This window comes from Cylas formicarius, unplaced genomic scaffold (assembly GCF_029955315.1).
Source record: "Cylas formicarius isolate icCylForm1 unplaced genomic scaffold, icCylForm1.1 PGA_scaffold_12__32_contigs__length_19106922, whole genome shotgun sequence".
Taxonomy (NCBI): Eukaryota; Metazoa; Arthropoda; class Insecta; order Coleoptera; family Brentidae; genus Cylas; species Cylas formicarius.
In genome coordinates this window covers 17,704,292-17,730,116 of record NW_026844225.1, presented here as the reverse complement: position 1 = coordinate 17,730,116, position 25,825 = coordinate 17,704,292, and the positions used below count along the sequence as shown (strand labels likewise).

Below are 25,825 nucleotides of genomic sequence, written 5' to 3'. Positions count from 1 at the left end.
TTTTGCCGAACCTAACTACGTACCAGATATATTTCAAAACATCTAGTCTAACGTAGTTAGCTGAGGAAGAGACAATTTGTAAGGAATATTTAACAATACAAAATTGCACAATTTCATGCGTCCGCTCATTCGGCCATATTGAAATGAATGACAAAAATATCACAGACAAAAACATTGACGCAGAAAACTGTCACTTTCCAATAAATTGTTAACAATAGTTTCCACAGTTACCTTACGTGAACTTCTAGAAAACCGCAATATCAAAATCATTTGAAATTGGGGACGTTCTTCTTATAAACAAAACCAAACAAAACGAGGACACTGACAGAATTTTATGTAACTAGCAAGAAACGGTTCTAGAACACTGTTCCGAGTCCTTCTCGGTCTTAATTAAATATTCCCGTCTTTCACCAATATATTGGAAATTTCTATCGAAGCCTGGTGGTTTGTGATTTTTATTTTTTTTTATTCTAAATTTCGTCGATAACAACACAAATATCCTTGTCTTGCTTCGTACAGTTTTTGGCGCACATGACTGCCAATATTCATTATGAAAATCACTAGCCCACTGTCATTTTTACACTTTTACCAACCTTTAAGGTTGTTGTATTTTGAGCTCCAAGGTAAAGTAAACGCCCCGCCACCTATCGAGCGAAAGACGAACCACGAGGGTAGCGCAGACCACATTGCAATTTTCAGATTTCTTTAATTTTGGATGAAAACGAAGCGGGATTTTAATAATTGCTTCCTTTATCGCCAAAAATTGTAGAAAATTTTATTAGCACCAGCAGAAAAATATAAAAAAAATCGCTATTTGATTTCATTGGGCTGATATTTAATTCTTAAAATGGAAATGGAGCTTATTAAATACTTGGCCGCAATAATCTGGTAGACCTTGGAAGATATCTACGTACATTGATGCTGTGTGGCGAAAATCGAAGGTTTAAATGATGCAATAATCGCTAACCATTTACGGACTTGAGTAATGTGAGCGCGATAGCAAATAAGATGAACGCGATTTTCCAAACAGAAGATTAAATTAAATCGCACCGATTTGAACAAAGTAAAAACTTTCTACTACGTATCGATAAAAATTACAAAGCATTGAATTACAATCCAATAATCAAGCAGTCGCAAAACAAATAACATAAACGTGCGATGGAAGTGTGCGAGTTACATACAAATGAAGGAACAAAAATACGAAAAACAATTGAATAATTCGCGCGTATTCGAATCCGCATTCCACGTATTTATGAAAATATACACGCTGGTACTACTTTTAATCCCCCCTAGAGTCGGTTGAATACCGCTAGCTCTCCGTACTTTTTAACTGTAGACTCGGGCAGTACCAAAGCGAACTGCATAGTGAAAGTCGTACGTAACATCAGAGACGATCGCGTTCGGTGGTACCTGCCTGGCTCTTCGGTGGTATTATGTGAAGACAGTGTAGAACCCGTCACAGAGGTCACAAAAGCCGCTCTTGCTTTAGACAAATAACGGTTGATAAGAGCTTTGCCGTCAGTGGGGAAACAAGATTTTATGTGATCCGATACATGTAAGACTTTTTCCGCAACATTTATTCCTAATATTTTTTTAACGCGAACAATGCACTTTGTTTTCGATTTGCAACGTTAACTACGTTTTTACACCAAGAACCGTGCGACGATTATCGCGTATTGTTGATGCCGTACCCTTTAACTATAACCCAACCCGAATTTTTAAGATCGTTATAGAAAAATTATCTCACGTCTTTGCAATCTACTCGACAAGACGTTTCTACTTTTCGAATCAACGGCTTTAAACTGGTACCCATCTAGGCAAAGCGTAGGATACTGGTAAAATTGTACCACGGCAGAACGAATCAAAAAATATATACATATATAACAGTTTTGTTTGTGTTCAATCACCGGTGCCTTAAATTTTTTGAAGGTTGTACATACATAAATCTGATTCCATTTTGCTTTACTGCTTGTATATAAAATCGTACTGATTATAAGTAACTGCCCGAAATTAATTAATCGGTTTATTTTCTCCGCTCTTTGGTTAACTGGATAATCAGAATCGCACCGCATATCAAATCGATCGAAGATAATTTATTTTCGATTCTCGAAAGCAAAACATCCCGATTAGGACTACAGATTAAAATCTACTCGAAAATTATGCAACATCTTTAGATGCATCGTTTCGTCCTGGCGAGCTCTTTATCTACATTCATTCGTACAGCTAGTATCCCTCAGCCTGTATTCGGTTCAAGACAAAACAATGGACTTTGTTTTGAAATTTATGGGCTTTCAGAGCGAAACTCTTTCCATTACTGACATGTGAAATGTATGCACCTCGACATATGCTCGCACATTACGAAAAATTGTAACATTGTTTCTTTAACAACATGTACAGCAGATTATTTTCACAATAATGATTTTATATATATCTGAATCGCTCACCGTATATCAGCCACATGTCAAACGAGCGTGAAAACAACCTACATTTCTGTGATCGAAAAGCAATAATTAAGGCTTTCGATTATTATCCATTATCCATACCTCGGGTGTTCCATTTCTCGTGTAACGAACAAATACCCCTGTTAATATTTAGTAGTCACCAAAAAAATGAATCGATCGAGCATCAAACGTAAAAAGGTTAATAAATTTCGATTTTGCACTAGGTCGTTAAGCGAGTTATAAAATGTAAATTCAAATACACATTAATTGCATCTTTTTAATCCACTTTGTTGGTCGACATCCTTGGCGAATTTGTATTTCACAACCTGTAAATTCCAATTACTCGGTAAATCAAAGACAAGGTTTTAAAATCAATAATTATAAACGGTATCTCTCTACTAATTGGATATTGGATTAAAAAGCTAATTCATCAATAATTAAATAAAAAATACAGCAAAATGTGCATGACTAAAAGGCTCGGAAAACATCTAGAATGGATAGTTTTTATTGAAATAAATGGGACAATTTAGGATTACACAGCGAAGTATAAGGTTGTTCGGAAAGTCATTTCGTTTTTTCCCGTCAGAGGACTTAATTACGTTTTTTCGAAACCAACTTCACACTTAAGCCGCATAACCATTACATGTCTTGAGAGCTGATATTGCAAGGCTTGTGTGTGAAAAAGTTCTATTAATTCTACGCAGTAGTTTTTGGTTGGTGCCCTTTTAAATATGGAGAGCAATAAGCAGCATTTTCGTCATATTTTACTTTTTTACTTCAGAAAAGGTAAAAATGCTGTTCAAGCGAGAAAAAAATTGACGGATGTGTATGGAGAAGGCGTGTTAACAGTACGCCAGTGCCAGAACTGGTTTGCAAAATTTCGATCCGGCAATTTTGATGTCGAAGATGCACCACGGTCTGGAAGGCCGGTCGAAGCTGACAAAGAAGCGATAAAGGCATTAGTTGATGCAAATCGATGAATAACCACACGAGAGATCGGTGAGAGATTAAATTTGTCGAATTCGACTGTTTCGCTCCTCAAACGTCAAGAAAATGATCCATTTTTGAAGCGGATTATTACTGGGGACGAAAAATGGGTTGTATACAACAATGTTAAACGCAAGAGGTCATGGAGCGGAAAAGATGAACCGGCTCAAAGCGTGTCAAAAGCCAACATTCACCAAAAAAAGGTAATGCTCTCCGTTTGGTGGGATGTCAAAGGAATCGTTTTTTTTTGAGCTTTCGCCGGACAATACAACGATTAATTCAGAAGTCTATTGTCATCAACTGGACAAATTGAATGATTCACTTAAAGAGAAGAGCCCGCATTAATCAACAGGAAGGGTTTAGTGTTCCACCAGGATAATGCGAGACCTCACACAAGTTTGGTCACTCGCCAAAAACTTTTACAGCTTGAATGGGACGTACTGCAACATCCACCATATTCTCCAGATCTGGCGCCTTCCGATTACTATTTGTTCCGGTCCCTGCAAAATTTTTTGAATGGCAAAACCTTTACCTCAAACGAAGATGTCAAAAACCACCTGAACCAGTTTTTTGCCAGCAAGGACCAAAACTTTTATGAGAGGGGAATTATGTTACTGCCAGAAAGATGGCAAAAGGTGTTGGACCAGAATGGCCATTATATAATTTAATAAAATATTTATTCATTATACGAAAACTGTCTTTCATGTTCCCCAAAAAAAACGAAATGACTTTTCGAACAACCCAATACGTAGGTATGGTCTGTTCATAGATATAAGTGACCAATTGCTTTTGAATGGGATTATTATATATTAGTATTATATAATTTAAATTCAGGTAAAATTGTGGTCCGTAATAGAAAATAATAAATAATAATCTTGTTGCATTGTATGTTAATGACCACCCTTGGATAATCCCATTCAAAAGCAATTGGTCACTTTCTTATATCTATGAACAGACCATAAATGAGGAAAATGGACCGAAATAGATTGAAATAATAATCCAAGGTTTTGAAGTTATTTTGCACAATGCGGAAAAATAATAAGTACTCGCTAGGTCACCAAAATTAAGTGAAAAAAAAATTAAAATTGTTTTTGTATAAGGTTCAAGAAACTTTTTTATTGTAAGTCTTCTAAGTAGGGTTCGAAAAGTTTTAAAAAATTTTTCTTTTATAATTAATCAAATTTTGCAATTTATATTTTCTGAGATATTTTAAAGATAAAAGGTACTGCTGAACTCGAGCAAATTGAGTGAGGCGTATCCTGTTTTAAGTTGATAAGCCGCTTGTTTATTTGCTTTGTTTATAGGAAGAAGACAAATATTTTCTGTAGCAACGTATTATTTTTAAATTCACGGAAACTAAAAGTTTTTTTTTAGAAGATACGTTTTGGAAAATAATACTTTCGATCTAGTCTATAGGAAGATGCTATTACTTCTTTTTTGTTAATAAACTCATGTCATTTAAATTACCAGCCTGTCCCTTTCGCTTGTTTAACGACCGAAGATAGCATCCAGTTCACACAGTTCACGTCTCACGTTAATAACAGAAAAAAATTATGTAACCAACTTCCGATTTCGCAATTATGCATTCCGAATAGCAGCGATAATTAATAAGAAATGCATAAATTAGCCAGAAATTGTTGCGTCACTTTGCGAACTTGCCGATCGTTGCAATTGGCAAATTTAATTGTGCTTAGGGCCGCAAACATTGCGTATAACGATCCGAGTAGCTCGGAAATTATTTTTGAAACAATTAAACCCGTTTCGAGTTACTGGTGAGTTTTATACAGGTCTCGTATTCGCGGTGTTCAGACGAACGAATTGTCCCATAAAACAGTAGTTCTCTCTCATTTCTTCTACTATTGGAACGGACCTTATTTTACGATTGACAATGTTTAACATTATCCGATAGCCACGGGAAACTGTAAATAGAAACTATATGAATTTTTATTTGCTTTATTAATTTGAAACTTTGTAAATCAGCCTTTAAATTTCCCTTTAAATATTTGGCATGCTATTAAAAGATCCCGACAAATATTTACTATTCGCATTAAAATGTGAGGCAAGATTTTTGATTTATTTATGTACGGGGGCGCAAAAACTACTTTGGTCGTACAACGTTACTTTCAAATTTGATCAATGAGCTTGATCATCAAACGACCCATTTTATTAGAAACTCGTACAAAACGTCTTTTGTAAAACGAATGAGAAACGTTCGTCGATGGAATATAAAACATCTTCAGCGTGTTAAATGCAAATCTTTTGTAGAAAATTAATTTTGTCACACTTTGCTGTTGATGGTGCTGTTCAATTATTAACTGATGTTGAAAATATGCATTTCGTTTAACCCTAATTTACGTAAGGATGCTATAACGGTATTCGTCGAGACATAAAAAAAAGTGAAAACGATACGCCGCGGGCGAGATTTTGCAGGTGAGTTCGATATCACTGGAGATGGGCATGACAAAAAAAGAAGATTTACGTTTTTGGACGGACGGTTACTTTCATTCTTCATCCCGAAAGCGTTCGAACCACACCTAATGTGAAAGTTCGCTTTGTATTATTGCCGGCAAATAATTACCTATCGATGATTTTAAATCTCTCCAAAATATTTAAACGCTTTTAACATTTCACATTTAAGAGAATATTCAGCAAATACGACCTGTTGCGGTGCTATAACTTCGATACTTCCTTGTGGATATCGGATTTTTAGTCGGTGGTCTTTGGTCTGTGCGTCAGTGGTGTCTTTATACACTATGTGAATGGAAGGTAGCGCAAAATTTCCGTTTTTTGGTGAAGAATTTGGAAAAGACGGAGAGTCTTGGGAAGTTCTTTATGATGTTGCTTGAATCACTAGATACACAATGTTGCTGTGGTCTTTTTTTCTAAACACTTTCTATACAGTAATGCCGAACAAAACTGTGATAATATTTTTCTGAACGTTGGCTTCGATCATATCCTTTCCAAAGGAAAATTTTTCGCACACCAATGAGGCATAGACAAAGAATGACTGAAAATCCATTAACGACAAATTAATGTCAAAGCTATAGCTATACCGTATATAAAAACTAACAAGTGTAACTATGTGTAAGAAATGAACGGGATGAGAACAGAGAAATCGACATTCCATTTACGTATTTTTATGTTTCGAACGTGATTAACAATTATTATTATGTTCATTGTATGAGATAAATAGATACGAGTCTTTACGCAATTACAAAAGTAACAATTATTACTGTCTTCATGTGAAGGAAGTAATGGTAAACTTCGAGATTAGGTACCTACTTCTATTCGGTATGAGTCGAAACCGTCTACCGTAATAAGAGAGTCAACAACCTTTTGCAGCCATCGAAATCGATTTTGTACGTCAACTTTACAATAATGTGGATGTTCATATTTCTCGCGAAGCAAAAATAGGATAAGTTTTATTGAAGGAAAACTTTTAGTTTCAAATAATAAGAAAAAAAAACAATTAAAAAGAACCGAACCGAAAAATAAAAAATGAACAGTTAAGTTTCGCTTTTGAATTACAAATCGGGTAGATAGGAATTTGCACACGTTTAAATTTAAACGCTTGCTTAATCAACATACGTTATTTTTGTTCCCAATTTATATTTAACATTTTTATAGGCGGTCGCATTAATTTGCAACTAAAGGTGTCCGAAGTAGTATTTGTATCGACCAATTTAGAAAATTGCTTTTGTTAAATAATAGTCGATAAAGAGAGGTTTCCCACGGCCATTGAAATGCTGAAGTTCCACAGAGAAATGTTCGCTGAACGACAAGCCGTTCTAAACAAATACTTTCACCGCGTCAGATTTAACAACGATAGTCAGTTAAATTTTTCGTTTCAGAATATGTCTCTAGAACTATACGGAGGTGGAACTAGTAATGGGAAACATAGGGAGTCACACAGGACAGATTAGCACTCGATTAACTACAGAAGAGCAATGGACTCATTCTTTTCCGAAATCTCAGCACACAAGATTACAACATAAGGTTTTGCCCGAACGTGATGTATTCCAAAAGCTCAGGCATACGGATAACGGTGAAATCCTCCAATCTGGGGGTACTTTGAGCGGAAGGCATCAACTACCACCGACTGTAAGCTAGAACGAACCCAAGAAACAAACCGAAACTCGAAATATTCTTGTTCCAGATCGAATCCCAGTCGCACGTAGACCTTCTCAATGGCAGATCCTATTTGCCCGCCCAAAGATACTCGTTTCACAAAACCGGATATAGGTCTAACCATTACATACAAAGCAAACAAAATGCAGCTAGTCAAAAAGCGCTCAAAAGCCAAATGAAATTGTTTGGTTCGGAGCCCGATCTTAGGTTTTCCACCCAAGTGGTCCCCCCCGAACAAGAAATGAAAGAGCGCAAGACAAAAAAAAAGTACAAAGCACCACCTCCCCCGATATCACGAGCGGTAAGAATACGGGAATCAATAATTTTTTTCGAATTTTTTATTCCAACGAAATAAACATCACTTCTATACATCTACGATCTAGTGGATAACAAATTACTTTTGGAATTAAAGCATTGATAATTTATGAAACGGTATCCAGAGATAATAATAAAATCGATTTTCGGCAATTTCAAGTCTAGTTTTAACATCGTTTAAGTCGCTATGGTGACAATGAAGACCAAGTGGTTAAAGTTATTGAATCGAAATCGCAGGAATTACTTGAATAACCTTTGTGTTCGTTCGAATTTTCATTAGTAAACCTGGTTGAAAACCTACAAATGAGTATAAAATTTTAATTTAAAATAAAAATTAAAAATACTTTTCGAAGGGGCATTACATGTTCCACTCCCACTTATTTAAAAATGTTGGGCTTATATCCAATTTTTGACATTGGGTTAGTTGGACGTAAATAGATAATAATAAAATCGATTTTCGGAAATTTCAAGTCTAGTTTTAATTAACACCGTTTAAGTCGCTATGGTGACAATGAAGACCAAGTGGTTAAAGTTATTGAATCGAAATCGCAGGAATTACTTGAATAACCTTTGTGTTCGTTCGAATTTTCATTAGTAAACCTGGTTGAAAACCTACAAATGAGTTATTATCTTCATTCGGGTTTAAAGGCCGTCGTCGATTGGAACTACTTCCTAACGTTTCGCTAGCACGAGTGGCGAGCTTCTTCAGAGGTCCTTCCATCTCCGATGTTGGACGTAGACTGACATCGGAGATGGAAGGACCTCTGAAGAAGCTCGCCACTCGTGCTAGCGAAACGTTAGGAAGTAGTTCCAATCGACGACGGCCTTTAAATCCGAATGAAGATAATAGCTTATCAACGGGCCGCGAAAGCCTTAACCAATTTATCGAAAGCCTTAACCAATTTACTACAAATGAGTATAAAATTTTAATTTAAAATAAAAATTAAAAATACTTTTCGAAGGGGCATTACATGTTCCACTCCCACTTATTTAAAAATGTTGGGCTTATATCCAATTTTTGACATTGGGTTAGTTGGACATAAATGTCGCTTATATCCTCACAAAAAATAGAAAATTCCTCCAGAACTTGAAATCGCCTTTCGTTCAAAAGTTAGTATACATGTTGTAAAATACGTTACGGTTCAAAAAAACAAAAAAAAATGAGTTTTAGGAACGTTTAGGGAAAGTTACATAAGTGAAAACGTCTATTTTTGAAAATATTAAAATTGTTGTGGAGGATGTTTAGAGTGCGAAATATCTTGGAAATGGATCGATCCATAAGCCCTTTCGTATTTCCAGTTCGAGCAGCAGTCCCGCGAATGGGACGAAAATTCCAGCGATGAATTTCCGATTCGAAGGGCTCGTCTCTTCAAGACCCGCGCAGAAACGAAAAAAGAAACTAGTCATGTAAATAAACTCGAACAAGTAGATAAGTACGAGGACGCGGTCCGAGTGGGTACCGCGGAATTTGCTTGCGGAACGAACCGGCTGTCGCTTCCGGAAATGAAATTCGTCGAATGCGCAGAGTTTCAGAAAGAGCTCAAAGAAGCCACCGAGCGGTTCAGAAATGCGAAACTCGAAGCGTCGACCACCGACCGCGACAGAACGACGGCGGACGGAAAGGAAAAGCTCAAAACCCTCGACCCCAAAAACGAATATTTAAAAAACAAATTCAAACAAATCGTAGAAATCGAAGAGAACAATAACAACGTAACGGCGAGCTCTTTGGGTTCGCCGCGAGGGGAGCCGTCGGGGAAGGAATCGTCTACGCCCGAACCGTCACCGAATATGAAAATGAAAGATCGTTTGGGCGGCAAACCGAAATCCTTTTATTTCGGAATGGACGAAACGAACGTGACCAACTATAGAATCGACACCGTCGTTCCGCAATCGTCGGAATCCGATATATCGACCGATATCGAAGGCGACGACGTTAACGACGAGACCGGCACCGGGATTGACCTTCGATTGCGGCCGATTCTGCCGAAAAAACAATTGGAAATTCCGAGATTTTCACCGGCGGCCGCGTGGAAGCTGCTTTCGTCGGTGGAACTCAACGACGACAACAACGGGACGTTGGCGAGCGACGACGTCCCCGTCATGATCGAAGAAACGATCGAGAAATATTCTCGTCCGCCCCCGCCCGATATCCAGCTCGGTCCGCGATCCAACGACAAGTCCGGCGATTCCGGAATATCCGGTGACGCCGGACCGGTCGGTTGCGACGAAACGTTGGACTCGACCAAAAAGGGCCCGTCGTTTTTCGAACGGAAAATAAGCCCGTCTTGGACGCCGCAACAAGACCTCGAAGAAGATTCGAGCTTGGAGGAACTAAATTTGGAAACGCCGTTAAAAAGTAGACGTCTTCAGCTAAATAGACCTCACGTATTTAGCCTGTCGTTGCCCAGAGATAACCAACTGGCGGTCTACATGGCCGATAAAACGTCTTACCACCAATACACCGGCTTGCAAAAAATCAAACGCTCCGTGTCGGGTGTTTTGAACAATTTAAGTCACAAAAAAGACTTGACCCAATCGAACGCCAACCCCGAGGAAGGCAACAATTGGTTTTTCAGCAAATCCGCGCCAAATTCGTTGGAAATTCGTCACAACGAGAACGAACAGTCGAATTTTACATCGACCACAGCCGGGCACAAATCGTCTACTTCGCGCGTAATGTACTTACCGGAAATGGGTAGGAAGTCGCCGGAACTGTACAAACTGTCGGCGTATTCGAAATCTTGCGAAGACTTGACGCAATCAATGGTACCTGAACCTCTGCAAGACCCTCCTCCGAAGACTTATGACTGCGAATGGAAACCGCCGATTAAGAAACCGAAAAAGTTTACGTTTCAAAGTACGGTCAGGCAAATCGAAAGGAGGCGAATGGCGGAGAAGCTCTCCAAAGAAGCGGAACGGAAAGAGAAACAACGCCTCAGGGAATTGGAAGCTATGCAACGGGTGGAGGAGGAATTCCAGAAGAAACGAGCCAAGTAAGTAACAAACCCGACATTGTTTTGTACGACATTCGTTTTCTTATAGGGAAAAGGCATCCATAAGGCAACAATTGAGACTGTTTTACATGGAAGACAACCACCAAATGTCCAGTTTGCCGTTAAGTTTAGAGTCAAAGTCGAGGGAACGGCCAGAACCGGACGGTGCGTTGTCATCGACATCGTCTTCGCCCACGCCGGCTATTTTAAACTCTCAGGAACTACTTTCGAAAACTGACAAAAACGAAATCAAAGTTCTGCCGCTGATTACTCAGGAACTGTCGGAATACAGACAAGTGCAAAGGGATTATAAAGAATACAGAGGAAATATGAAATATACGAACGAGAATAGATATACCAAGCAGACTACCGTACATCCGAAAGTGACGTGCAACATGCCTAAAGCAAAAGGTGAGTGCTAACGAATGTATTTATTAATCAGAAAAAGTGAAGATCAATTTATCAATTTATTCAAAACAAATGTGAAACCGTCAAGAAAAAAAAATGCTTTTAAACTTTTTATTTTTTTGTGATCTTCATATTCATCCTCAGTATTTAATACTAAGAAATAAGGCAGGCTTTTCTAATAAAATAGAAATAAATAATGAAAATTCTTTCGATAAATTAAGGGCGAAAGTAAAAAAGTAAATAAGTGTGAAAACCAACTAGTACACTTTGGCGGATGCGCGGGGAAATTTGGATATCGTTAATTACAGGGTCGAACCTGGGCAAAGGAAACTATAGGAAGGACTTCGCTTACGGGGTAAAATCTATCGGGAGTACCTATTCCGAGGAATCGCAGAATAATTCGCCAAAAACTTACCACAACAAACTCGCCCCGATAACAAGGTTGGTGTAAATCCCCAGCTGTTTTAAACGCACGACGACTTAACGCAGTCATTTGTTTTAGGTTTTGAACGCGTCCCCGCGTTCGTATTCACCCTGCAGTATTTTTGTATTAATACATTTACATATATAAAATAACTTTCATTATTTTATGTTGTTGTAAATACCAAATTTTTATCGTTAGCTGTATATCTTCAATTATTAATAAATCGATTGTTATAAAGATTGAAAAAACTTTGCGGCCATCTTTTTTATATAGATGGAATATCATTGAACGGAGAAAAGTGATATTGCTTTAATATCGGTGAGGTTTTACGGTGTCCCTGATTTTTTCGAAATTTTCGGTACTTGAGGTTCTCTAGGCAAATACCCCTAAAATTGCACTATCAAATAAATAGTTAAAAAATAAAGTGAAACAAACAGTTAAAAATAGAATCTTAATGTGAGAAATGTATACGGATGCATATAAAATAATTGGAATAGAAAACTCCACAGCTTTCTCTGTCCCTCTACTTGTCATTCCAGGTTTCCAAGAACCCCGTAGAACCCCGTCAGGAGGGAGAATTTTTCGGCTGATTTTCCCTCCAGACAAATCAAGAAAAGAATATTAGATTTCTGAAGGACGCGAATATCCCGAGAACTATTAGTTGCATTAGCTACACGTACGCACCCCGTATAAGGGTCATAGTTTTCAATATCGACTTTGGGGATACGCGTGTGCGCACAGTTACGTATTCCCCCCCACCTTTACCCGTAACACCAAATAGATTCGGCATACTCGGGGTGTGTACTACAGCAGAAAAAGCCACCCGGTCTGAATCTAACCCTTCATCGTTGCAATTATCAATTAGAATGTGAAATCTGATACAGCGCCGGATTAACCAATCGAATTGCAAGGGAAACTGTAACTTAAAGCCGAAATGGGCATGTCGCAAATTCGATTTTTCTTTTTCTAAATAAGATTGACCTACAGAGAAAAGACTGTGAGTAGAAGTGCTAGTGAACATGATGTGTAGAAACGATAACGTGATTTTGCGAGCCAGCAAATTGGGTCTGTTGCTACTTTTATTGGCCCACAAAATTTTACCGGTATATTTAGAACAGGACGAGGAGATTCCACATAATGAGTAAGTTTTACGGGTTTTGTTGTCAAAGGTCGGGCACACTAGATTGATCACGTCTACCTCCTAGAAGTAAACTTTATCGGAAGACGTTATGTAAGCATTTTCGATGAATATTTATCGATTTTTCAAGTGAGGTTAAATTGAAAATTAGGCGACGAATAGGAAATTGGGATCCTCTGTATCGTTTAAGACTAACTTGTCGTAACCGTCAATTTCTCTTATTATTTAGAAATTTAAGCTTTAACAATCTTACCTAACTGTTTCAAAATTTCTCTACGTACAAATAGGCTTATCCCATATCCATATTATATAAGTATATATCAACAATAAACTTGTAAAAGAAAACATATGCATACAAGATGTTTTTAAGCAGTTAAAAAATTTCAGGGGGCGATTCTTTGAGTCATTAAAGAAATAAATTTATAGAAACGTAAAATCGGAAGAGCCTTGTTTTCAAACCAAAAAAATGTTTTTGTTTAAAAATGACGCGTTTAGCAGGTTTTTCAGATTAAGCCACTAAAAATATAAGATTCTTGGTCCGCTGGGTTTCTTTATAGTAAGAATAGTTCAATTCAGATTAAATTTCTCCTCTTGTTACAGCCAATTCCGATATTTAACTTATTCACGATATCTATGGAAAGCTTTCTTTTTGTTAAACATTCGACAGCTGGAGTTGCTATATTTTGCCCACGTACCCCGCATATAAAGGGCGTTTCAAAACCAATACGAAAAACTAAAGGGCAGCTTGCGATATAAACGAAAATAGACGGACCAATAAAATATTACGGAAGCATTACTATCATGAAAACACACCTTCTGCAAATATTTTTAGTTTAATAAAATTTGTGGAGGGGATTCAATTATCCTACCCCCTTCATTCCTCTTAACTAAAAATATAATTTTTTATTTGGTGGACTGTTGTTATTTGTTAATGTATTTCTTACTCTTGCCTTATTTAGCGTCGCATTTAATTCAATAATCATCGTTAAAATAACCATCCTTAAAAAAAAAATATGTTGTTGTAATTTTATTGCTTTGTTTTTAAGAAACAAAAATAAAAAGAATATTTTTCTAATGGTTGGACTTCTGACCCAACACAAACACAAACTAACCTTTATTTTAAATAAGGAATCACCTCCTTAAGTTTTCCGTATTTAATTTAATTTTCAATTTTTCCAATAGAAAATTGGTGGACAGCCTGTATTATCGTCACTTCAATAGGAAAAGTCGTTACCGTCTATAGCGTCGCGACGGCTGAATTAAAAACAAAGTGCACATTAGGTGGTAATCCGTTTTTAATAAGATCGATCCGTCCAAAATTATATATTCATAACACACACATCACGCAATCACAATAAACGCGATCTTACGATCGATAGCCCTTAATTTTCTAGTTTCTGCAACAAAGCGTATTTTTGGTGGACCGGAATTTCCAAAAAAAAAAGTTCCGTTACCAATCGAAACAAGCTAGAACTAGAATTAGAAATTGCACGCGCTGCTGCCTGCCTGTCCCCGATACACCACCCCTAGGGCGACATCCTCCTTACCCGGATCATGGAACTTAATCAGAAAACGATGTAATAGTTGAAATGAATTAGATTAGTTCGCCGGCAAGCTGAACTCAATGCATTGAAAAAATTTCGACGCTTCGGTCGAATCTATGTCCCAAAATTGAAATGCAATTCGCAGAACGTCTTCCGTTTTCACCTAAAATTAAAAACCACCTGCAGTTTTAAACTCATACTGCGCCCCCTCCTCTATCCTACCATCTTTTTGCAGAGTTAGAAATTGGGCGTTGCAATTCGGGGTTGACTTATGGCAGTACGGACGAGTTACGACGAAAATGGACGACCTCCAAAAAGTAAGTTATTATATCAAACTAATAAGGTCAGTTTTAATTAGTCCGGATGTAAAACGTTTCGGTAGCGTTTTCCCTCGTTGTCCCGGCTCTAGATCCCTAATTAAACATGTTCAGATGAATTGTCCCTTTCGCAAACCGTCCAACCCCGGTCCAACCATGATGCCCGTGGACGTCCGGGTTTTTTTTTTCTCTCCATAAGCCGGCGAAGAAAATTTATTTATCGCTGCGATACCTCGCAAGGAGGAGGCAGAAAAGTACTTTTAAGCGTCCACGTGGTATTATTACACATGCGCTTTATGGCCACGATGAAAAAACGTCAATATACGGGCACCCGCTTTCTCGCGCCTGCTTGTCTCGATAGCATAGAAGACGATCACATGCTGCTCTTTCTACGTCAACGACGCGTTCATTATTTTCTGTTTAAATATCAATCGTGGTTATCGAGTTACACACGAAACCATACAGGAACCACTTTATGGTATTATTCGAATCGATCCTTGCAAGCACCTGGCACCTCAAATTATGCAGATTCAGTGTAAATTCCAACACCATTTAGGTTTTATTTAAACAATAAAAAAAAAGTGCTATTTTAGTATTTTGATTACGAGAAGAAAACAACACCCGAAAGAGCTCGAATATATCTTATTATCAATTGCGGCAAAGCTAGTTAAAAAACGTAGCTAAAAAGTAAAGCTTAAGGAGTAGGTATAATTTCTTCAAAATTTCTTCAATTAAAATGAAATTTAAAAAATGGAAAGTAAAACCCACCGCCAAACAACCAACAAATATTCTCCTCGGAAAACGTCACTTTCTATTTTTTTGCAAATACAGTAAATGGTGTTTCAGGCACTGTGTTTTGCCCAGGTAGGGGAGGAAATTGTCGCAATTTTGTTTAGGCTTTTTGTTAGCGATAACATTACTCACACCTATGAAATCTAAAATGAAATTTACATGTTTGACACAACAATAAATGTAAATTGCCTGAGATGTTATAATGTCAAATAAATACCAAATATCGTAAAAGTATTTTTTCTACTTTCAAATTGCAGAAATTATTCGACGATTCAGGTAAAACTATTTTTCAAAAAACTTCCCAATTCCTTTCCTTCTTAAATCTCCAAATCGTAAGATCGTTGTCGTGGGAACAATTTTTGATAGATTCGGCAACAAACGAGCTATATCTGCAAATTTACGAAGAGCCCCTTGCATTCGACAATATTAAATTGATGAATCCCGGCCATTTGCTCCATCTGTAATAGCAATTACAGGGCGTAACGCGGCGCTTGAAATAAGTCTTTCAATTACGAGGGAAATTTCGGTACTGATTTATTTTTATAACCGCTTCAAAACGTGAGCCCTATCCGGCCCGAAACGAGCAAAATTATATCGAACGCAACAAGAAGGTGGGAGCAGAGAGCCACAAATAAAAAAAAAAACAATGCGCGGTTCAAGTTATTCGACAAACTTTTGCTATAGGGAACGCGTACCTACCACATATTTTCGTAGTATAAATTTCACCAAGAGTAATAAACCCGGGAATCGGGAATTTCAGGTATTTAACAAATTTGGATATCGAATGCGTTCCGCTATTCTTTCGAATCAGGAAAGGAGTTTAATTAAAAATGTTATTACTTCGATTCCATCTCACAATTGAAGCGTAAAATTTAATCTGTTTGAGATCTCGTTATCCTAAAATTGTTTCAGAAATATCAAGATGTAAACATAAACGTAGTGCGGAAAGACGGATTGATCCTGATTAGGGAAATGGCTACGGAAGTGAAAAACATGATGGATTTTAAAATGAGTGCCGTTATGGTAAGTACCCAAATAGATACCTTGGTTGATCTATTTCGCATCGGTTGGGTAGTACTTCCTAAATACGTATCGGGGTTTATTTTGGTTGGTCATTCACGTCCATCCTTTTGTCTTTAAAACTCACAACCATCGCCACTGGACCTCAATAGATGCCCCGTTCGGCTTTGCAGATCATTAGATTTTTTTTGAATGACTAACGCGCGTATGTGGGAGCAAGCGAAATAATACCTTTTGAAATTTTGCATCCGGAAGTTCTTAGGTATTCGACATTCTCCTATTTACAAAGTTTCGTCCGAAGCTCTATTTGATTATTTTTAGCATCCCTAAATCGAATAAACCGAGCTTTAAATTAAGAACTTTCCGTCGCGTTTTGTTTTCGCCCGAATTAAATCAACTTAGTTTTCCGCTTTAAGTTCGAAGCGAATTTGAATTTTTAAACGATCCGTTCCCGCTTTTGGACGGTTCTATAAATTACGTACCGTTCGTCCGCATCGAAACTTCAAATGATAAATCGGCCGTAAGACCTAATAAGGATGTTGTAATTTTTTAGCGAATATTGGATTCAGCCGAACAGGCGGCCTTAACGCCAAGAACCGACAATGGCCAACCATTTCGATACTATAACGCCAAAAAGTTGAATGTCTTCGGACCGGATGGCAAACCCGCAGAAGGAACGCGAGAAATGATTTTAACGCCCAATCCTCACTTCGACCACTTGCCCGTAAATATTAGCCTCAGCACGGTGCTTATGCCCAACCACGTCTTCGAATATGGTAAGAAAAATGTAAAACAAAAAGAGACCTATTCGAGTGATGCTATTTTAGAACCAGAAGTGCTAAATGCTATACAGTGGTCCGAACATTTAGACCCCTTGTTTATAAATAATTACGAAGGCGACCCCACCCTTTCCTGGCAATTCTTCGGCAGCTCTACTGGCTTTTTAAGACGTTACCCAGGTATGCATATACAGTGCGTCCATGATAAGTATCTCATTTTTTTGCCATTTTACAAGTAAAAGGTATAACTCAATCTAATAGCTTCTCTCTAATTTAACCGACCACCTTAGACATTATATACTTAAAAAATTGTCATTTACGAATGTTAAAACCTCTTTAAAGGAATCGCATGGCCGCCGGAAGACATGTCTACGATGCAAGAGATTCGAAATAACAGAAATATCTACGATTTCCGTTCCTCTGCGTGGTACGTGAACGCTGCTACATCTCCGAAAGACCTAATAATTCTAGTGGATAGTTCCGGTTCTATGGCCGGACACAGAGCGAATCTAGCTAGAGCGACTGTAGAAGTTATCCTAGACACTCTATCCGACAACGATTTCGTTAACGTGTACAGGTTTTCTGACACCACGCGCGAAAGCTTGCCCTGCTTTAAGGACATGTTGGTCCAGGTAAGTGATAATATTGAAAATTGAAAATAATTAATTATTCTATATAAATTTGCAACCCTATGCAAAAACCGTTCCTGACGACAAACGGAATAACTTGTGGGAATCATTTTAGTATCTTTTTATAGAGGAAGGACCAAAGTATTTACCGCATAAATTTCAAATTCTCAAAATTATAAACAAATAAGATATAAAACATTCAAAATTGATTATTGATTTTTAAGCCGATTTTTCCATTTAAAATGAGATTTTAAAGTTATTTCTCAACCCATATGAATCCAAGAAAATTGAAAATTTTACGAAAGATACACACCAATGAGGTCTATTCGCAGATACTATAACATCCCCCCCCCCAATCCCCCATTTTCGGTTAATATTTGCATTTTATTATTTTCGTATTTATCATGTTTTTCTTCAAAAATTTTGGATTTTTAATATTTTAAAATATCTACGTTTCTCCCAGAAGGTTGAAATTTTTATCAAAGTTAGAGGTCAATGAGGTCTATCATTAATTAATATTCTCAAATTATAATTTTCATGGATATCATGATACTCCTCAAAAATTCCCATTTTATTTTTTTTAAATACCTGCATTACTTCGAAAAAATTGATCTTTTTTTTTAAATGATGGAGGTTAATGAGGTCTATAAATAAAAATTATAAAGTCTTCCTCAGCTCTCACCATTTAATTATAAATAATAATTAATACAATTTTTTTAAAAAATGCAGTCTCCGACAAAAAGCATTCCCGACAAAAAACTATAGAACTTGTGTAAGATCTTTTGGTATCATTAAATAGAGAAAAGACCAAAGTTTATAATGTATAGGTTTTTAAACTAATAGAGTAATAAATAACGGAAATATTAAACATTTTATGAAAAAAATCGTTTTTTTTTGTTAATGTTATGTCCCCCGGAAGGACTAATACCCCCCCGACCCCCTATCTTCGTGCCAAATTTGAGCCGGATCGGTTACTATCGACCTCGATCCAAATTTTCATGAATGTTTGGTCGTGATTTTGTCCAAAAATTTACATTTTTAGTTTTTTAAAATACCTACGTCGCTCCGAGAAGATTGAAATTTTTACGAAAGATGGAGGTCGATGAGATCTATCCGTAGATACCATAAAATTCCCCCCAGCCCCTTCCATTTAAATATAATTGATTATTGTCTCTAACATTCATCCTATCGTCTTATTCAGAAAGAATTAACCAATATTTAGATAATGATACTCATTTAAGGGGCTTAGTAAGAACTTTTTAGCCCAAAATTGTAATGGGTTACTAATATAAAACTTATAGTTTTGAATCAACGAAAACGACGTGACATTCTTTCTCTCAGCAATTTAATATCAGCCGCCGACAAAATTTTAGATATCGATCTGCGACGAGTGGCGTTTGCCCAGACAACAGCGTTTTATTGAAGGTTTTATTACAAATTATTTCGGAACAATGAAAACGTTTAAACTGGAAAACACCTTCGCCTCTCTGACTATAAAAATTAACTTTAAGAATCGCGCTCATTTTACCCATCCGGGAGAAACGGTGGAAGAACTTTTACGACAAACTGGAAATTAAAAAAGCAATCGACGTTTTCAGGCTACCGACGAAAATCTCAGATGGCTAAAGGAGTCGCTAGCGACTTTTAAGCAAGAAAACATAGCGAATTTTTCGTCAGCTCTCATCACGGGTTTCGAAATTTTACACAAGGTAACTTCATCCTTCGAATCAAGAGCATTTACATATAAATATGCATGTTTTTAGTACAATCGCACCGGTCACGGGTGTCAATGTAACCAAGCGATAATGTTGATAACGGACGGACCTCCCTCTAATTACAAAGATATATTCAAAATGTACAATTTTCCTCATCGTCCTGTTCGAATATTTACGTACCTCGTGGGAAAAGATTCCAACAGCGCAGCCGACATGCACTGGATGGCTTGCGAAAATAAAGGTGAGAATTAAAAATGACAATGATAATTCAACGCCTGGAGCAAACATCGACAGACCTTCACTTTTTGGAATAATATAATTTTTTATTGGATATCAAGATACTATGTTAAAGTAGGATTGAGCTTCTGATTTTTTACCTCTGACTATAAGCTGATCACTAACATATAAAAGTCCTAACAGACTCTGGATGGCTTAAATGTATCTTATGTCGCTTATAGGCTACTATTCCCGAATACAAAATTACGACGAAATAAAACAAAAAGTACTTCATTACATAGAGGTTATGGCTAGACCCATGGTCATGTATCAAAATGACCACCCCATCCAATGGACTCCGGCTTATGTCGGAGGAAGAGTAAGCGGACATTAAATTCAGTCGTCGTCTTTCTGTTATTAAATGATAATATTTCAGGCTGACAGTTTTTCAGACGACAAAGTGGGTCAACTAATGACAACCGTCACGACGCCAGTTTTTGATCGCAGAAACCACACGGTAGCTCCTAGATCGATAAAATCTATTTTGACGTAATAATACATTAATTTGTTTATAGGTACGAGTAGCGAATGTTTTGGGAGTTGTCGGTACCGATGTGTCTTTAGATCAAATTAAAAAGCTAGTTCCGCCATACAAGGTAACTTGCAATTTTATTTGGTGACGATTTATATAATAAATATTATAATAAACGTGTCCATTATTTAATTTCCTAACCAATTGCATCAATATCTTCCAGCTCGGAGTAAACGGATATTCCTTTATCGTTAACAATAACGGTCACGTTTTGTATCACCCGGCACTAAAACCTCCGGTAAGTTTGCAAATAGTACTTAATACCAACGTGGCATTTATATCATAACTTTTCTAGAAAATAAGTGAGCAATACGAAGACACTTTAGAACCACAATACATTTCCATAGATTTATCCGAGGTGGAGCTCACGGAAAATGAAAATGGGCCGCGTGAAAACCACAGTGCTCTCCTTGACGTAAGTGCAGCACTCTCAGTATTGGTTATTAGTATGCTAACGATCACCAACTTCTAGCTACGACAAGACATGATCAATCAAAAAGAGGGAGAGACTGAACTTAACGTAAAAGTGCACTACGACGATATGGTAAGCAACTACACCTCAAATTATTAAATTAAGGAAATAAGCTAAGTTTTTGAATGATCAAAAAACTATTAACAAAACAATTTCAGAGGCGGGTGACAACAAGGCGATATAAATACTTCTACAACCCGATCGAGGGTACGCCATTCTCGTTGGGACTCGCGATACCCGAAGGTTATGGCATGTATGAGTTACTCGCCGAACAGGAAATAAAACACAGCCAAAAAAACGGTACATCCTCTTGACCGTATAAAAATCTATCCACTAAAAACCTTTCATTTCAGTCACCGACTATTTTAAAGGCACCAACTGGAGGGTGCATCCTGACTGGTAAGTCATAGACGCAAAACTGACACCAACACCTCAGCTTTAACGTTTCCTAAAGGGTGTACTGCGAGTATACAAGTGGTACATCTGGAGAACAATGGTTTAAAACAGCAGAGGAAAGAGTACTTCACTTTTTATCCAGAAGTAGGAGACCGGGATGGAGGTGGATGTCACTGCGACCTCGATCACCGTCGCAGAGAGAACAACATCATCATTTTTCGTCAAAACAAGACAAGGACGCATATTATTGTAAGACGCTACTTTCAAACGACACTTAACGCTCAATGACAATTATTTGTTACGTTCGTAGGCGATAAAACTCTAATTCAATCTCTAGTTCTGGACGCAATGGTCACTGAAGGTCTGGAAAAATACAGATCGACAGAGAAACAGTAAGTTCCATTGTCACTGCACAGCATGAAAACGTGAAATATAAAATACATATTTTTTTATTTTAATGCACCAATTGTGTTAAATAATGCTGCAACAATTTTACTAATTAATTCTTTGCACATTAGCCCTATTGGCACACTTATGCAACAATTAAAAAGGTAAACGTTCAATTGAAAATAATGATTTTTTTTATAAACTAGTGTAATTTAGTGTTCTACGTTTGTTGTTTTGTTTTGATCACGAAGCGCGTATCAAGTACAGCCATCAACCTTGATATGCGTTCCTCTGTATAAAAATTGTACTGTTGTCTTTATGTGAACAATCATATGAATTATAATATTTGTAAAAGCTTTATTCAGGATTCGGTAAGTATGAATGAATGTTTTTCAAAGAAACTTCCACAGGCTACTGTAATACTTTTTATAAAACTTCTGGATTCCTCCTGCGTCGGTTGTTGTCGAGTCGAACTTTTATATTGTTTAATATTTTTTGAGTGGGGCGGAGCTAAATGAGGGGCATAAACACCGTCTCGGATGACTGATTCCCATATTGATGGTAGAAACCTGAGTCGCGGTTAAGATTGTTAGGTTGCTTACCATTGAAATAGAAACTAATAACATTCTTAGATATTCTTATCAATAGGAAATCAGATCTAACATTGGGTCATTGTGTTTACAGAAAACCTACGCACACAGACTGATGCCTTAATGCATTGTCACATTGAACCCACAATTAACGCACCTCACCTCTGCTCTTCTCTCTAATAATTTCCATATTAAAGATATTAAGCGTTCCATCACGAAATACACTTCACCAGAACCTTCCAATAGCGATGAAACTGAAAGCAATCCCACACTTGCCACTGTTGTCCTCCCTTATATTCAAAACATCACGGACCACATATCAAAAGTTCAAAACCAGATTTACCACTTGTCCAAAAATCTCTGAACATCTTGGATCCCTCAGAGACAAAATTCCATTTGAGATGCCAGGAGTTTACGGCATTCCGTGCATATGCGGCAAAGAATACATTGGAGAGACCGGAAAATATCAACTAGGCTCGAAGAACATGAAAGAGCCTTAAGGCTAAGACAGTTGCCGCACACAATCACGAAGCCGGACATACACTTTTATTCAATAAAACTATGATGTGACAAAAATGTAAACACAATGACCCAATGTTAAGTCTGATTTCTTACTGATAACAATATGTAACCAACCTAAAAATCTTGACCACGACTCAGGTCTCTTCCTGTCACCAATATGGGAATCAGTCATCCGAGATGGTGTTTATGTCCCTCATTTAGCTCCGCCCCCCTCAAACAACATAAAAGCAAGTACAGAGTAAACTGCTAGCCAGTTTCAGTCAAGCTCTGAAGAAGCCAACAGGATGATTGGCGAACTGTTAGCTACTTCGACCTAAATAAACAAGAAATAACAAATGGAATACTTAAAATAAATGTCTTTATCCGATGTAATTAGCAAAAAAAAAATACAGCAACTAACGGATTCCAATAGATTCAATATTTTGCAGCCAAGGATATGACATATTTAATGGGACGCTGTCATTCGTTGCCACAAGGAGTGGACTGTTGAGATGGACTAATTTAACGAACATGGAGTCGGATGGACCGTAAGTATCTGCTCTAACGTTCGACAGCAATTAGAAAAAAATATCTACAGGCACTTCAGTGATAACAATTCGAGAGCCATGGACGAGACCTGGTACAGAAGAGCTGTAGATCAGCATTCTATTGAACCGGAAAGTTTTGTTTTCTCTGTCCCGTTTGACGTGGGAGCAACGGGCAAACCATTAATTACTGCAACCCATGCGGTGTTTGTAGAAAACAAGGGTCATTGGGCACCGGCTGCGGTGGTCGGATTGCAGTTTCAACACTCTGCTATAGCGGAACACTTTCTTAACATCACCTCAAAGTGTACGGGATCCACTTCTTGCAAGAAATCGTGCGCCAGCGAAAAGCTGGAATGTTACGTGCTAGATAATAATGGTTTCGTAATAATTTCGGAAAAAAGCGAGCACACCGGAAGATTTTTCGGGCAGATCGATGGGACGATAATGGACTCCTTGGTTCAAGACCGGATTTACAGGAAAATCGCAGTTTACGATTACCAAGGTTCTTGCTCGAACAACAAATACCACTTCAGCGGAAAAGCGAACAAAATCGAGATGTTTTCTCCCACGAAGCATATTACAAACTTTCTCTTGCAAACGTTAGTGCTTTTGGTCGGCAAGTTTAAATCAACATACGCCACAGCGTTGTCTTATTACTCACACGAAGATGGTAAGTAGTGCGGCCGAAAATGGAATTTTAACGAACAACCGTCGCTTTCAGAAGAATTCTACACTGATTACGACTACGCAAATGGAGAAGACACTATAGACGAACAAAATCCAATTATCCCACCACCTGTGAATATATACACGCCTCCGTTTGTGCCTCCGTTCGAATCAGACCCGCTAGAAGGGGTGGACCTCGGACAGTTTGGCACTAGACCGTGCGATAGGAAAGTTGACTTATACATTCTGCAACCTGAAAGACTGAACACAAGCGGTCAAAATAATCCCCTAAAAGGGAAACTCACCAACTGTCACGTGACAGGCTGTGAAAGGTCGTTTCACATCTACATTATGCTGTGTTTAAAACTCATTCAAAAATGTTGTAGACCATTCAGTGTTCAGAAGATACCATTTAGTAATTTAATTCTTCTGGTAGTGGACAACACTTGTCCATGTGGTAGTAAGCAGTTAAGTATTAATCCGCAAGAACTGGTTTACGAAGCGAAGGACACCGGATGTTTACACAAACCCAAATCAAATCTCTACAGGAGGCGCCCGCCAAAATGCATCAACTACCACCCCGAGGTAATACTTGGTCTAATTTATCGCCTGTTGCACGAAAATCACAAAACCGTTATTTTAGGAAATTGAAATCCACATTTGTGGAAAGTCGACCACGATATCATTAAGCATTTTGACATTATTGGTAGCATGCGCGCATTGTCTACTTGTCCTTACGTCGTGATCATCCGTATTTCAATAGAATATAAAACTTATTTAAATGTGACATTTGAATGAAATGCTCATATCACTTTATGACTAGACGAATGTAATGTAAATTTATTTGCATATATTACTGATAGATTAGCTGTTTTTATCAATGACAATACGTCAAACTAAGAAAGTTATGTTGTTGAATACAATTTATGAAAGAAACTTAAAAAAAAAATTGTTCGTGAATTTGTACATAATTGCGCAATGCAGAAACCTGATCATCTTTCGGAAAGGTAATATTTTTAAAACATTCAATGATAATATTATTAAAGTTTGAAATAAACTAATATTTAACCTTTGATGATAGACAATAATCTTTGGTTTTAGGAAAACCACGCTTATGAGTGACTATTATCTATTAAGTTTTGTAATATATCTATCCATTGCTAGTTACGTAGGCTCTGCCAAATAACACATAACTATAGTTTGCGTAGCATCAATGTAGGATTTATATGTAATAGAAAAAATTTTGTAATCAAAAATTAATAATGAATTAGAATATTAAATTTAAAAACCATTATATGTACGAAAAATGACCACCCATGCTTTTGTGTGAGAGTTGCCGATGTGTTATATGTCTTAGCCTCGAGGGGATGTTTGATTGAAATGCGACCCTAACTAACTAAAACGGTGCGTCGTCAACTAAAATTTGTTCAGAAAACTTTTGTATGTAATCAAATCTATGCAAAGGTGATGCTTTTAATATTTTCAGTAGTTTTGCAGGACTGAACATTATACCCCAGTACGTTTTTAATCACCAATACAATGCAATAATTAACGAAGGCATATCAATAATTTATTATCTATGCTTTTTTTTCATGCGGCATCGCTCTTTGATTATAGATATGCAACTATACACCAAGTGCTGCACGTTTAACATCTCCGTACGTTAGTAGATCAACTAAAATTCCAGAAAATAAATATATATATGTGATATTTATAACTAAAGTTGGGTATATTTTTTAAAAGTTTAGACAGTTCATAACTTAGAACTTTTTAATTTATCTATAACAACGGGCGTTTTTTTAGTAAAGGATCATCGACCGTTTTTTA

General features: G+C 37.2%; 3 protein-coding genes across 7 annotated transcripts in view; 2 read left to right on the top strand and 1 right to left on the bottom strand.

Moving 5' to 3' along the window:
- LOC132695808 (E3 ubiquitin-protein ligase HUWE1) overlaps positions 1-25,825 on the bottom strand; it is a 43,060-nt gene that overhangs the window by 15,830 nt on the left and 1,405 nt on the right. For 2 of the 4 annotated variants that reach the window (XM_060660295.1, XM_060660298.1), the window contains exon 1: positions 232-520. The exons of 1 other annotated variant lie outside the window; for it this stretch is intronic. The gene's annotated coding sequence lies outside the window, so the exon portion shown is untranslated. Of the gene's footprint in view, positions 1-23; positions 152-231; positions 521-25,825 lie in introns of those variants that run through there. One more of the 4 variants, XM_060660296.1, reaches the window with a different exon arrangement.
- Positions 1,284-12,083, top strand: LOC132695750 (uncharacterized). Its single transcript, XM_060660204.1, has 7 exons — positions 1,284-1,555; positions 7,280-7,529; positions 7,585-7,857; positions 9,171-10,864; positions 10,914-11,275; positions 11,581-11,713; positions 11,775-12,083. The coding sequence occupies exons 2-7, from the start codon at positions 7,317-7,319 to the stop codon at positions 11,779-11,781; spliced, it is 2,682 nt and encodes an 893-aa protein (XP_060516187.1). The 5' UTR covers positions 1,284-1,555; positions 7,280-7,316; the 3' UTR covers positions 11,782-12,083.
- Positions 12,494-25,812, top strand: LOC132695809 (voltage-dependent calcium channel subunit alpha-2/delta-3). 2 transcript variants are annotated; one of them, XM_060660300.1, is made up of 23 exons: positions 12,494-12,837; positions 14,614-14,695; positions 16,400-16,510; positions 17,061-17,283; positions 17,335-17,466; positions 17,629-17,918; positions 19,514-19,624; positions 19,679-19,871; positions 20,089-20,225; positions 20,283-20,363; positions 20,422-20,502; positions 20,602-20,676; positions 20,734-20,853; positions 20,911-20,982; positions 21,069-21,210; positions 21,264-21,309; positions 21,365-21,555; positions 21,617-21,698; positions 23,234-23,332; positions 23,383-24,002; positions 24,057-24,330; positions 24,385-24,583; positions 24,642-25,812. In XM_060660300.1, the coding sequence occupies exons 1-23, from the start codon at positions 12,716-12,718 to the stop codon at positions 24,741-24,743; spliced, it is 3,585 nt and encodes a 1,194-aa protein (XP_060516283.1). In that variant the 5' UTR covers positions 12,494-12,715; the 3' UTR covers positions 24,744-25,812. The 2 variants fall into 2 exon arrangements, with proteins under 2 accessions (XP_060516283.1, XP_060516282.1); XM_060660299.1 differs by having other exon boundaries at positions 24,054-24,330.